At 49.3% G+C, this 13,880-nt stretch overlaps 2 protein-coding genes across 14 annotated transcripts in view; one reads left to right on the top strand and one right to left on the bottom strand.

The window, feature by feature from the left end:
* The window catches only part of TRABD2A (TraB domain containing 2A), a 52,603-nt gene extending 44,558 nt beyond the window's left edge, over positions 1–8,045 (top strand). Inside the window, exons 3-7 of one of the 13 annotated variants that reach the window (XR_003003088.1) lie at positions 1,505–1,595; positions 4,972–5,223; positions 5,598–5,750; positions 6,638–6,690; positions 7,163–7,251. Coding sequence is in view for 5 of the 13 variants with exons in the window: in XM_024743685.1 (XP_024599453.1) it covers positions 1,505–1,595; positions 4,972–5,223; positions 6,638–6,690; positions 7,163–7,329 (563 nt within the window). In the remaining 8 variants the exon portion in view is untranslated. Of the gene's footprint in view, positions 1–1,504; positions 1,596–4,971; positions 5,527–5,597 lie in introns of those variants that run through there. The other 12 variants (XR_003003091.1, XR_003003090.1, XR_003003086.1 and 9 more) reach the window with 12 other exon arrangements.
* Positions 8,046–11,942: 3,897 nt separating this feature from the next.
* The window catches only part of DNAH6 (dynein axonemal heavy chain 6), a 283,212-nt gene continuing 281,274 nt past the window's right edge, over positions 11,943–13,880 (bottom strand). Inside the window, exon 76 of the mRNA XM_024743950.1 lies at positions 11,943–12,191. Within this exon, the coding sequence (XP_024599718.1) occupies positions 11,943–12,191 (249 nt within the window). The remainder of the gene's footprint in view (positions 12,192–13,880) is intronic.

Genomic DNA, 13,880 nt, shown 5'->3' with positions numbered 1-13,880 from the left:
TTTGGAGTAGGAGGAAATTGAAGTCACACAGAATAGCTTGGTCCTTAATGATAAAGCTTGCTAATAGGGGCTGTTCATTCGCTCGACAAATCCTGTTTTCATTCCTAATTGGTTGAGAGCATGGACGCTGGAGCCAGACCACCTGGGCACCACCTGGGCACCACCTGTGCCTCTTCGTCATCTGTAAAATGGGGGTAATAATACACCTACCTTATAGGGTTGTTGTTGGGGGGAGGCTGAATGACACGTAAAGCACTGAGAACAGTGCCCTGCACCTCGTAATGCTCAGGAAATGTTAACTATCTTTATTAATGTGTTTACTCCCTGTCACATGGACTTGGTAACGGCTGGGAGAGTGGAAGCCATCGCCGCAACACTCTGCAAGCTCAGTCTCCTCCCCCGGCGCCGAGTCCAGGCATACTCTATACATGAGTTTGCTGTGCTTCTGCACCGGGGCTAATCTGGGCCTTGCCAACGTCCCTTTCATCTGAGTCAGTTGCCCTTCATCAGTCTTGGGGTCCTAAACTCTACGGTTGGACCCAAGAATGCAGTAGAGCTCAGTACCTTCTGCCCCAAACACCACCCTCGGGCTCCCCAGGCTCCCAGAGGCTGCTCTCTAAGTTCCCTCTGCTTCTTAGTGCTGTGGAGTCAGGACAAGGGAGAGTTTGGATGGACCTTAATTTGCTTTCCTGGTCTCTGCCTCTTGAGTATTCGGTTGTCAGCATTGCATAGACTCTGGGGCCAAGCTGCCTGGGTTTAGATTCTGTTCTGCTGCTCCTTTTGTGTGTGAAGTCCTGGGCCTACTTTACCTGTTTTCCATTTTCAAATGGAGATAATAACGATGCATCTGTTCTGCTGGATCAGAGGATGGAGCGCTACAATTTAATTAGCCATTGAGGACATTAACATGCCAACTGTCACAGAAAGGGGCATTGTGACCCCAGAGGATCATGTCTGTTCTAAGCATCAAAACCTGAAATGAAAGATGAATCCCAGGATCTACCCTTTTAAGATACTTATTTTACGATGCCACTGTAAGCTTATCTGGTTGATCTTTCCTGCTTTTTATTGAAAAAGAAAAAAGTGAAATAAAATTCAGGTTGAGGTTTCCAGCTCTGGTGGCTTCTGCTAAAAGGAGGGTTTTATTGTGCATTTTTAAGTAGACATAGGACAGAAGGGGCCTGGGGTCTCAGAGGTGCTTGGTTTACATGAACGAGAATGGTCAGGACTGTCAGCTCTGGATCCAGAGGTGGAAGGTTGGGACTTGGTGTCCTCTTAGCTGTGTGACTCGAGGCAGCTCACCGCATGGTTCTGATCCTGAGTCCTTATCTCTGAAACGCGGCTTATCCTGGCAGAGCTGTTGAGAGGCCCCCTTGCAGAAGCTTTCTGAACTGTACTGGGCTGGTTAGAAGGGACGGGGTTGGCAGGGTTATTTCTTGGTTCTGGGGTGTGTGTTTGGGGGTCACGAGAGCTGCCACATTTCTGATCATTTTTCTTACTGCAGGGCATTTCATGGGCAACAACACAGTTCTTGATGTTCTGTGGCGCGAAGGCTATGAGGTAGAACATGCCCCCGCTGGACGACCCATCAACAAGTAACCTTCCTGTGCTTCTATCCCGGTCAGGAAGCAGTTAGGGGAGATGAGAGCCGCACAGGGCTGCTTGGGCGCCAGGGTGGGCTGTGTCCTGAGAGGCTCCGAGGGCCCCAGCACGGACACCAAGCGGCCACTCGGTCCCCAGCTCAGCTGGCGTCCCCTCGTGGCTGGACTGTGTCAGGCTTGGGTTGGCCGGCCAGGCACTTTGGGCAGTAGAGGCCACACTGGCCTTTCCTCAGCAGTGCTTGGGGCAGAAAGGAAGGTAAGGGGAGGATGCTCTTTGGTCCTGGGGCCCAGGAGGGGTGATTTGGCTTAACGCTCAGTGCCTTTGACCTGGGCCCTTGGGAGGTTTTAGGGAGGCAGGTGGTGGAATCAGTCATAATGTAAGGTCAGGGGGGCTGGAGAAGCTGGGAGTGCCTGTCAGACCCATCTCCGGGGCAGAAGCAAAGCCCCTTCTCTTTCTCTGAGCTGTTTCCTACCCCCAGGTCTGTTTACTTCTCATTTTTATGCAGAGTGACCCTCCTGCCCTGTGGACCCTTCTGTAAAGAATTCAGGAGGCCAGGATCTCCCACCCTCATCAATGCTGCCGCCCCATGCTGGCCTCCCTGCTAGTCTCTGCCCCGTGTCCAGTCCTAGTAGGCACAAGGTGGCCCTTCCTACCCACCTTGTACCAGTCTGGGCTGCCCTAATAAAATACCACAGACTGGGTGGCTTTAACAATAGAAATTTATTTTCTCATGGTTCTGGAGGCTAGACACCAAGATCAAGGTGTCGGCAGGTTTGGTTTCTCCTGAGGCCTCTCTCTTTGGCTTGCAGGTGGCCTTTTCACTGTCCCCGTGTGGCCTCTCCTTGGTGTGCGCACACCTCTGGTGTCTCTGTGTGTCCACACTTCCTCTTCTAAGGACACCAGTCAGACTGGATTAGGGCCCAACCTAAAGGCCTCATTTTAACTTAATCACCTCTTTAAAAGTCTTGTCTCCAAATACAGCCACATTCTGAGGTACTGGGGGTTAGAGCTCCAGCATGTGAATTTTGAGTGAACACGGTTTAGCCCACCTTCCATTCCTCTCCCACTCCCTCCAGATCGTGGTCACCAGCGCCCCCTCCTGGCAGAGCCCTCAGCTGCGGCGCGAGGACTCCAGGAGGAAAATACGTGCCCTCTGCTGAGGGGACGGAGACGGGGTCCAGCTGTGGTGCCTGCCCGATGGCTCCCTTCTCCAGGTCTCCGGGTGCCCTCTTTCTCCTCGGAAGACCCACCTTCACCTCATGTTGTCTCAGGCCAGGTCCTCCTCTATCCCGTCACTCCAGAGGTTCCTTCTTGGGAGCCTGATTTCCATCCCAATGAGCCATGATTCTCTGGAAAACTTGACTACATCCTGGGCTTATCTCATCCCCCACCTCTCTCCATATCTTGCACTCCGTTTATCAGTAACAGTTGTTCTTCACACAGTACTTTCTAGTTTACAAAAGCCCTCACCTAAGGCTTCTTCTCATTTTCCACCTTCACCAGGCCTCTGGCTTCTTCCATTAAAATCTCTCTCAGATTTGCCCCCTTTGTTCCTAAGGTCATCACCCTCTGGTCCCTTCTCCACCTTTCTGTGGGACTAATCTTGCAAGTGTCCCTGACTCAGAAACCTTCAGGGTTTCTTGTTGTCCTCTTCCAAAGTCCAGTTTCTTCACGATGATGCCTCGGCACGCAGACCCCACCTTTTCCCAGCACGGATCCGCCTCTGATATCAGAAAACCTTTTGTCCTCGCCGCTGCCTCTCCACTTTTGCTAATGCTCTTCCTCTCCACTGTCTGCAGTCTCCCTCCACTCTTCCCCTGACTGAGAAAGTCCTGCTGCAGATCTCCATCCATCTCTCCCTCCCGTTCTCCTTCAGCTCTGGGGGGAGAGCCCCGCCCTTAGGGATTCTCTGCTTGTTTGGGGGAGAGGGTCTGTGGATCTTTCCTCATCCACTGGACTGTGTGCTCTTGGAAAGCAGGGTGGGCTGGGCCCTCTGATCACTTCTCAGCCCCTGGCCCCAGGCTGACTGTCACGGCTGGGGTTTATCACACTATCTTTGGGGTTGCCAGAGAGGGCCCCGCTTGGGAGTGTGGATGGGGGTGTGTGTGTGTGTTGCTGGTTGTTCTCAGACTCCTTAAATCTGCCTCTAACCCTGACACCTGCTCCTGGGGGAAGAGAGGTCAGGAGTCAATATTTTAAAAATCTCTCCGTGAGATTCTAACACACAATGAAGGCTGAGAACCAGTCCTGTCATTTACTGGGCTGCTCATACTTCCCTGGGGAGGAAGGAACGTTTATTGATCAATTGTCAGGTGGTAACTTGGTTCACACCGACTCTCAGTTAACCCTCAACACCAGCCTGTGGGGTGGGGGTTTCTTCTCCTTTACTGATGAAGAAACCAAAGGTGACACAGCTCGTCAGAGTCAGGATACAATTCGGACTCCTCGCCTGCACAGCCCTTTTCTTTCTGCCCTTTATTCTCCCAGTTTTAGCTTTCCAGCCCCTTTCTCTCTGTTCATGTAGTTTTCTCTGCCAGGGATCTATTCAGTGCCTCTACCCCTAATTCCATCAGAGTCTGTGAGATCCAGTGCAAAGGCCTGGGTTCACCCTCTCCCACGATCCTGGGGATGGCTGCAGCAGCTGTCCTGACTGTGTTCTGTGAGGGTAGCATCTAAGAGTTTTCAGTGGTGCACTTCTCTACGGTGCTCCTGGGTGAGGTCATGAGAGAGCATGAGGTCCCTAAAGGAGCTCCTGTTCAGGGAGAAGAAGGGGCGAGGGACTCTGGGCCCAGAGCCAGGGAGATGCCTATAGTAAAGGAGTGGGTGAGGACATAACGAGGGCACTGGCTGTGGAGATACCTCCTTTCTTCTTCCCCTTCTCGGCAGCCATGTGATAATCCTTGAGGGATCTGGGCAGGCTGCTGTGGCTGTTGAAGAGCCTCTTTCTGAGCAGAGGCCTTATAGGGATACAGGAGGGAGGAACAGGGTTAAGGGCCACTTCAATTGTTCTAAGTGAAGAGCATTTAAACATTTTTCACTCCTCTTAAAACGCCGTAATCTTCAGTGACTTTCTAGGCAGTGGTGACCCGTTGTTTGGCAAGTGCGGTAATTATAAGCGGTTAAGAAAGAATCTTTCATTTCTTCCCCAGAGCTAGGGGATTTGGAGAGAGTACAATGAAGGTGTGTGAGGGAGAAACAAAGGCGTCAAAGTGATCACTTTTCGAGGTGGTTTTGAGACCCCTGCCTCCCCATCCGTCTTGAACTTTCACATTATCTGCCTTTTGTGAGGTCCCGAGCCTTAAAGGCGGGGGAGGGCATGATGCTGGGGGACCTTCCTTCAATTCCTCTTCCTTCCTCCTCTGTTTACAGAGAAAAGACCAGAAACCCGTTGTCACAGCCCGCCCCCTCTGCCGTCTTGGCTCCGGAAGCGCCCGCCCCGGAAGCTCAGGTACCGGAAGCTGGGTCTGCCGGGCCCCCACTGTTGCCGCTCCACCAGCCTCTGCCCAGAAGTTCCTACCTGCCGGGCGAGGCACGACGAAAGTTCCGGAAGAAGCAGAGGCGGCCGCAGCGGAGGCAGCAGCTCCGGCAGTTCAGCGACCTGTGGGTCCGACTGGAGGAGAGGTAAGGTGGCTGGGCCGGGCTGGGCCAGCCACGAGCCCTTAGCCCGGTCAGTCCTCACCCCGGAAGTGCGGGTGGGCGGCAGCCCAGGAATGCGGGTCTCACGGCTTCAGGGGCGGAAGTTCAAGGCTGTGGTAGGGGGTGAGTGGCCCCACCATCACGGTGCAACCTTTCTCGTTCCTCATGGCCTGGACAGTGGTCTTCTGTCCACTCTGGTGGAGGTGAATCCAGATTAAAAGTAACTGTTTCAAGCCAGGGCCGGGGCCAGGACCCCATATTTATCTCTGTTAACGAACAGATGGGGCGGGGGGCATGGGTGGGTCTGTTAAAACTAGTATGAGGCTGGAATAAAGGTTGAGAAGAACTTGATTTCCCAGCCCTTTCTCCACCGCAGATCAGGGAGACGCTCATAGCTTTCCGGAGCTGGAAGCACCTCTGTAGGAATGGGCTTGTTCAGCCCCTACGTTTTGCAGGGAGCATGGTGACCACAGAATGTGCGCTTGCAGAGATGCCCAGTGGGTGGATCAGAGGTCAGTAGAGGAGCCAAAGATGGGGACCCAGCCTGGTTTCTGCTGGAAGAACTACACCAGAGAGGCCTGGGATCCAGGCTACAGTTCAATTTATACCAAACTTTTTGAGTTCTTCCTACGTGCCCGCTGTTGTGTTGGTGCTGTGGCTTTGGGGGTGAACCAGACCGATACTGGCCCTGCCTTCATGGAACTCACAGTCTGGGGAGGAAGCTGGATTTTGAGTTGATTATTCACAAGGGGAGTGCAGGGGGCTGCGGGGACGTGCGTGTGTGTGTTTGTGTGTTGGACATTACTACCTAACTTAGGGTGGCGGGTGTCAGGAAGGGCCTCCTGGAGGAAGCGACCTTTTGGTTGCTGCTGACTAGAAGCCTGACAAAGTGGAGCCCAATGAAGAGAGCTTCTGAGTCTGGATCAGGAGATGCAGGCATCTGATACCTGCATAGGTGCTTAATAATGAATGTTGAATGAATGTGTAAACAACTGAACAGGGAGGGGAGGGAGTTCCCAGCAAGGGGAACAGTGCAAAAGCCTGATGTGGAGAGAGTGATCATGTTAAAGGAACCAAGATGAAGTAATTCTGGCTGGAGCCTGGGAGGTCAGTGGGAAGAGGGGTGAGGTAGGTCTAGAAGGTAAATTGGATGGAATGACTGTGGGAATCTCATGCCTGAGAGAAGTAGGGTGCCACTGAAAGGTGTGCTGTGGGGTTTGCATTTTTAAATGGACAGAAGCTGGCAGCCAGATGTGACCTGGAGAGCAGGGACAGATCCTTTTGGTGTCCATGTGCCCCATGGTGCCTGACACGGGGAGGCTCCTCAACCATCCTTCACTGATGGAGGAATATACTGACCTGTTTAGTACCTTCTCAGTCTGGGCCATTTCCTTTCAAGGTGGCCATGCAGGGATTGGGCACTTTACACCAGAGCTGAGCTGAAAGGACCAGGTGAGCCTGCGCTTGTTCTGTCTTGACCTGGGAAGGCTGCGTGGTGTTCACATGACACCCAAGCTGGGGTAGGGGAGAGAGCCAGAGACCCGGAGAGGAATCCTCCTGGCTTGGCGGTGCCGCTCTGTGTGGTCAGGGAGGAGGGTCCCTGCTTGACATTGCCCAGAGGCTGATAATTAGCAAGTCTGAGCAAACTAATTTTAATAATCCTTGAACCAAGAAGCAAATAGCTGGGGGAGAGTTGTTCAGTGTGCTAGTCTTCGTGCCTGTATCATTTGGTTTTGTTGTAGCAGTAGTCATGAGGGCCAAGACGTAGGAAATCTGTTAACGTACTAAGATACATTCCTGTCTTTGGAGGAGAGAGGTGAGAAGGAGCTGTGCAGGCCTTTGGGGGTCTCGGAGTATCCAGTGGCTCTTGCTGTGCCCTGAGACTGTGTCTTTCTCTTTGCTTCCAAATGCTGGGATCCCACAGCTCAGGTCCCCGTTCTGGACAGGCGCATCTCCGCAGAGCTGCGGCTCCCTCGCCCTGGGCAGTCTCCCCACAGCCAGATGGTGGTCAGCAGTGCCTGCCTGTCTCTCTGGACGCCTATGTTATGGCTGCTGGTGCTGGCTTTCCAAACAGAGACAACCCTCCTGTAATGACCAGAGAAGCCAAGACCTGACGCCTCGGACTTGAAGGACAGCCATTTTGTACTCCACACTGTGCTCTGGCCCTGATAGGCCCAACCCAGGAGAAGAGACTCAAAATTAAAAAGCCAACGTTGATTCTTCTTTTTCCAAGGAATGACTTTGGGTTATTCAGCAATGCTTGGGGGAGGTGTATAGTTTTGTAACATAATGAGCTGTATGAAAATAATTAATTGTAAGAAAATTATTAAATACTTTTTTTTGTGTAGATTTTTTGCCACAATGTGTATACCAAGCAAACAACTCTTTTTGCTCACATGCTCTGAATACTATCCCTGCTGCACTCCTGGCCCCACTCCTGGGCCTGCCTGCAGCCGTGGACCCTGCCCCTTTCCTCCTCCCTGCTGCTCTTCTCCCCATCCTCTCCTGGTTCTGGAAGCAACAGAGTCAGTAGGCTGTGGAACTTCTGTTCTGCTCCTCTCTATTCAAGGTCTGGTGACTAGTGTGGGTCCTGCACTCTGACAAGTGCTTTCATTATGTACAGTGTGTGAGGGTGTCTCATCCACACGCTGAAGATTGGTGGATAGGTAGGCTTTGTCAGGGGTGTTGTACAAGAAAATGGGTTTCAACCTCTCTCCCCGTCCCTGTCCTGTGTGTTACTTATTATTTATATGTCTTTGTGTTTTCCAAATAAAGTCTTATGAAGAATCTGTATATAAAATGATTAAAGACAGAATTTCCCTAGTTGAGTCTGAAATGGGAACTGGCCACCATGGTTACAGACCAGGGTCTCCCGCCTGTGGCAGAGTTTCCTTTTGGTTCTCCTGGGCCTCTGAGCAGCTCACAGAAACCCAGAGGGTCTGCCCAGGACTTGGATGGGGCCAATAAGTATCTGGTTTCAGGTACCTTGATTGCCTGGGCTTACAGTTCTGTGGCCTTCCCTTCCTTTTTCCAGAGACTTTCTTGTGGGTTCATTCTTGGTCATTTCCAGGGCCAAGGAGATCTTTGAGTCCCACTGAGTGATGTGATGGCACTCAGGATCCATGTTCACCACCTTTGCTCCATTCTGTGTCCCCTGTATTGCAGGGGTAGGAGGGCTAAACTTTCCGAGATTCCCTTGCTGCTATGATCGAGAGTCTTCTAATGAGACACACTTAGTGAGATTTGGAAGGTGAAAGGGGCAGAAGACCTTTTTCTTTGGTCGTAAGTGGCAGTTATGTGCAGGCTCCAGCAGACACAAGCTTGTGTGGTGGCCAGGCTCTGCATGAGGCTGGCACAGCTTCCTGCAGCTCTCTGACCTCGGATTACAGCGGCTGCGGTACCTAATGTCATCCCTCTGACTTCTGCAGCTGTAGCCACTCCCGTGGCTTAGGAGGCACCTCTTCCCTCTGATGCCTAATAGAAGTGGTGCTCCCTGCTTCGCAGCGGCTTGAGTCTACAGGATTGCTGTGGCTGACCCTGTTCTTCCTGTAAGCAGGGGGCGTGGCTTTCTCCAGAGGCCCACATCCGAGCTGCGTGGTACCCAGTTTCTTGGCTCATATCCGGGCCGAGGAAGCAACAGACCCGGTTGGCAGGGCTGATGCAAAATGGTTTGCAAACCACAGTGGCTGCTCCATCTCAGCCCCGCTTTTGAGGTGGCAGGGGCGCCGATGCACCTGGAGGGCGACTTGGCCAGTTTTCATACAGTTTTACCCCAAAGCGGAAAATTCCTCTGCACTTGAGTGGGAGCGACCTGCACTATCGTGAAAGACCGCAGGCTCTTCTGAGGATTGTAATCCAGCCCCACAGCATGGGGGAATGGCACCATGGGCCCAGATCTCATGTGTTGGGCCCTGAGCCTTAATCTGGTCTAGACATGGAAGAACCTAGGGCCACGAGACTGACGTGTACAGTGGGCCTTTCACATTAGCGTGAAGAGGAAGGAAGCCCATGTGGATGAGGAAGTACTGAGGTCTCCCTCGCTTGACATTTTTTAGTACATATGCAGAATGTATATGTATAGTAACCATTAGTTTGAATTGAAATTCAAACAAGGTCCATACCTTGCAACAGTGATGTGTTGTTTAAATCTCTTTCAACTGGTAGGTTCTGCTCTGTTCCTTTTGCCACCCCCTTGTAATATATTTGTTGAAACAACCAGGCTATTTTCTCCTGTGAGGTTTCCCAGAGTCTGGCTCTTGTTGACAGCATCCCTGTGGTGACTTTACACATGTTCCTCTATTCCTGCAAGGGTGGTTAGATCTAGAGGTTTGATCACATTCAGGGTTGAGTTTTTTTGGGCAAGAATACTTCCTAGGTGGTGTGCACTTCCATCAGGAAACGCCTTGTGTCTGGTTGTCTTTCTTTGTTGGAATGTCAGCAGCAGCTGATAATTATTACTTAGAGCCATTATTTCATTAAGGTTAATAATTTTACATTTTAGTGATGATTAAGTCTATAGAGTCCATCTGTGATTTAATTGTTGTATGTGGTAGGAGATAAGGATCTAAGTTTGGTATAACCAATTGTCCCAGCATCATTTGTGGAATAATTTCCATCTTCCTGATCAATTTTAAATGATGCTGGTATTATAGGTCAAGTTCCCATATATGCACAGTGCGTTTCCGGGCTCTCTCTCCAGTACATTGGATCTGTTTATAGTATCTTGTGCCAGTGCATTGTCATTTTAATTACTACCTTTTCTTTGTTCCTTTTCCTGAAAACCACAGAGTTCCTGTTGGAATTTTAGCCAATAATAAGAAGAAAAATGACTCTATTATTTGAGAACTCCCTCAGGATGGGAGTTGCTGTTTCTGGCCTTCACAGCAAACCCCATCTGTGTGGAAGTCGGGGCAGGTGGTGGTGTCCCCAGCAGAGAATGCCTACATCTCCCCTTTCCTTATCTTTGTACGTCGTTCCCTGCATGGTGCCTTGGCAGGTGCTCAAATGACATTTTTTAGTACATATGCAGAATGTATATGTATAGTAACCATTAGTTTGAATTGAAATTCAAACAAGGTCCATACCTTGCAATTCGAAAAAAAAAAAAAAAAAAAAAAAAGTACATGTCCCTACAAAAACTTGTAAATACCATTATTAATTCAAAAAATACCTTTGAACACTTTTTTAGGTTTGTCATAGGAGTGGGAGGTCATGTGACACGAATGTCTATTTTAGTTCTATTCTGTACATTACCCTTAGAGAACACCCTTTAACTGAATATTTTATTAGAAAAATAAATATCATCAGTATCTATATTCTCCATTCAAATGAGAAAGATTTTTTAGTTATTTCTTCCTGGCTCCTCTCCCGTATTTCTGTCATCTCGAAATTTAGTTCCAAGTTATTATAAATTCATTTTTATGGTCAAACTATTAAAGATTTAACCGTGTGTGTGTGTGTGTGTGTGTGTGTTTTAAATAGAGGATCAGTGGTGATTAATTTAGAGCCTCTGTAATGTCCAAGACGGTCTTTATTACAACTTTTCATTCAGGTGATAATTTGGTTGCACTTGCAGTTCTGGTTCAGAGTTGTTTTTCCTCAGCCCTTTGAAGAAGTTTCTCTATTTTTATATGCACTGTGGATAATGAGACATGTCTGAAGTCAATCTGATTCTCATTTTATGGAATTTTAGTTCCAGTATATTAATGCATTTCACCTCTTTGAGAATTTTCTTTATTTCTGATGGTCTTAGGTATCACTCTGATATATCTAGGTTTCTTTTAAAATTTGTTTATTTGTTCGTTGTATATTTTAAAAAATTACCCCTACCACTTTGTGAGATCTCTCAATCTGAGGACTCAACTGTTTCTTCGGTTCTGGGAAATTATCAGCCAGTTTTTCAAATATTACTGCTCTTCCATTTTTTTCTCCTTTCTCCTTCCAGATTGCCTACTAGATAAATGTTGGTGATTTTAACTCCTTCCACAGTGTCACTTAAAAAAATTGCATTGTGCTGTCTTTTGAGGGATTTCCTCAGTGCATTCTCTTGTCTCACTCTCTAGCTGTCTGCATTCAGTTCTTCAGCTTATCTGTTGATATTGCTTTCTTTTTATCTGGTTCCTTTTTTTCAGGGCTGTATCTCAGTTTCAGGTCTACTAAGATTTCTCTTTTTGTAGCATGGCATTCCACTTATTTGTTTTAAAATCTCTTTTCTACGCGGAGTCTCAATGGATTTGGTCAGAGATAGATGTGTCTACTCAGTCCATCATTTTTCAATTAGAAGACACTGCTCAATAAACTACTTTCTGGGACTTCCCTGGTGGCGCAGTGGTTTAGAATTCACCCTCCAGTGAAGGGGATGCGGTTTCGATCCCTGGTCGGGGAACTAAATCCCACGTGCATGCCGCAAATAGGAGCCCGCTGGCCACAACTAAGACCCGGCACAACCAAAATAAATAAAATAAATAAGTTGAAAGACACACACACAAAATAACCTATTTTTTACTCATCAGACTAATAGAAGCAGGCATTGGCTTTATAATATTAATCTACACTCAGCATTAAGACAAGTAGAATTTACCGCATCTATAAATTTGTGTGTTATAAGTGGTCTTGTTTTAAGCCTGGCTAATTGGCCCAAGATCACCCTTTGTACATTACAGTTCAGCATTTGGACTTTGATGATTGTAGTTTGCATTCGGTCATTATACTGATCTTAGCACATCCTCACCTGTGGTTGAGAGTGTCCCTGCCCGGGCCCCTGTCTTGTAAAGTGGGGAGTGGTAGAGTGTTGGGTTTGGCTCGTAATTTTGTTGAGGTTCAAAGTGCACCACAGGCAGCATTGGATTCATCTGTCCGGGCAGTGCGTCTTCTATCACCATCTCCTTATTGTCCCATCGAGAAGCATCCATGAATATCCCATGGACAAGAACACCATCCTCAGGAGAGGGCAACTGAAAGACATGCAGAAGTTCATAGGTGAGAAGAGGAGGAGGGGTCAGTTTTGTGGGCCACCTCCTAGTCCTACAACCTCACTCAGTTCTAAGAACCAATCCAGAGATTCTCTTATCACTCACATTTTGGAGAGGAGAATGCCAAGGCTCCAGAAGGTGAAATAATTTGCTTCTCAGTTTGTCACCAAATCTCATACTTTTCACACTCCCACAGGCTGTCCGCTAGGGGGTACCCCTGGGAAACCCACTGATGGGCTTCAGACTCTGATATCATGACGTTAGGATTTTCCCCTTCTCATGGGAAGTGGTTGGACAAGAGGGCTGTGATTATCATCTGTTATTTTTAGCAAGGCCTTTTAAAGATCTGGGTGCCGTTCCAGAAGATAGGTTATATATTGGCAATAATATTTGCAGAGTGCCTATGGAAAGCTTTTTAAGGGAAATTTTGCAGGAAGCGGGACTTCCCTGGTGGGGCAGTGGTTAAGAATCTGCCTGCCAGTGCAGGGGACATGGGCTCGATCCCTGCTCCGGGAAGATCCCACATGCCTCAGAGCAACTAAGCCTGCGTGCCACAACTGCTGAGCCCGTGTGCCACAAGTACTGAAGCCCGCGTGCCTAGAGCCCATGCTCCGCAACAAGAGAAGCCACCGCAATGAGAAGCACACGCGCTGCAATGAAAAGTAGCCCCTGCTCGCCACAACTAGAGAAAGCCCGCACGCAGCAACTTAGACCCGATGCAGCCAAAAATAAATAAATTAAAAAAAAAAAGGAAATTTTGCAGGAGAAAGAGAGACAGAGACAAAGACCCTGTCCCTCAATGTCCTGTGATTAGATGTCACCACTGGTATACAACTTCTTCCAGTTGTGGGCTTCTGTGTATCCTTCCTCAAATATTGAGTGAACTTGGCCAGTTCTGGGGCCCTAGACCTTTGGATAACTGGAGCTTCACACCTGCAGGCAGAGGACCAAGCTGTGTGGTCATAAGGGATGTGTTTTATAGTGAATAAAAGGATGGTAAGTGCTTTTTGGTTGGACTCTACTACCTAGCGTCCTGTAGTTTGTCCCTCGCGTGCAGCGAGGTAGAGCAAGGCCTTCCTGTTTTGGAGGCTGCTCTGTATGCTTGTGCAGGTTTGCCTGAGTAGAGGCTGAAACCATCCTGCCATCCACTTGCCAAGCTGTGTGTAGGAGCCGTCGGCACACACACAGAGCGAGTGCCTTTTCCTAAATGGCACAAAGGCGGCAATGGGCTGACAGTGACCCTGCTGTTTGTAACAGAACTCAAGTCGTCCAACAGTCTCCTGCTGTGTCTTGCAGACGTTTGCTGGGAGGACCAGGAGATGGGCTGACTATACAGTTTGCAGTCTCCACAGAAGGCAGGCGGCATTCCCAGGCATCACTGTGGTTCACTGCACATGACCCACGTGGAGATGTGTGTAGACTGGGGCAGGCTGGAGGGACGGAGGCCCCGGTGGTCACTGTAAACATCTGTCCGTCAGAGTCAGTCTATGTGGCAGATGGAGCGTGCCGGGCACAGAGCAGGGCCAGCATCCAGGACGGACTGGATGAGGGCTTTTATGTGGGTGTTGTCCTGCCCTCCTGCAGCCTCAATTAGTCCTGACCTGGGCCTCCGATGCTCTCCTGGCTAAGAAGGGTCTCAAAATAACAAGGAGTGCATCTTTCAGTTGTTTC

Source organism: Neophocaena asiaeorientalis, unplaced genomic scaffold (assembly GCF_003031525.2).
Source record: "Neophocaena asiaeorientalis asiaeorientalis breed wild unplaced genomic scaffold, Neophocaena_asiaeorientalis_V1.1 scaffold114, whole genome shotgun sequence".
Lineage (NCBI taxonomy): Eukaryota > Metazoa > Chordata > Mammalia > Artiodactyla > Phocoenidae > Neophocaena > Neophocaena asiaeorientalis.
The sequence above is the reverse complement of the archived record's forward strand: the minus strand, read 5'-3'. Positions and strand labels throughout refer to the sequence as shown.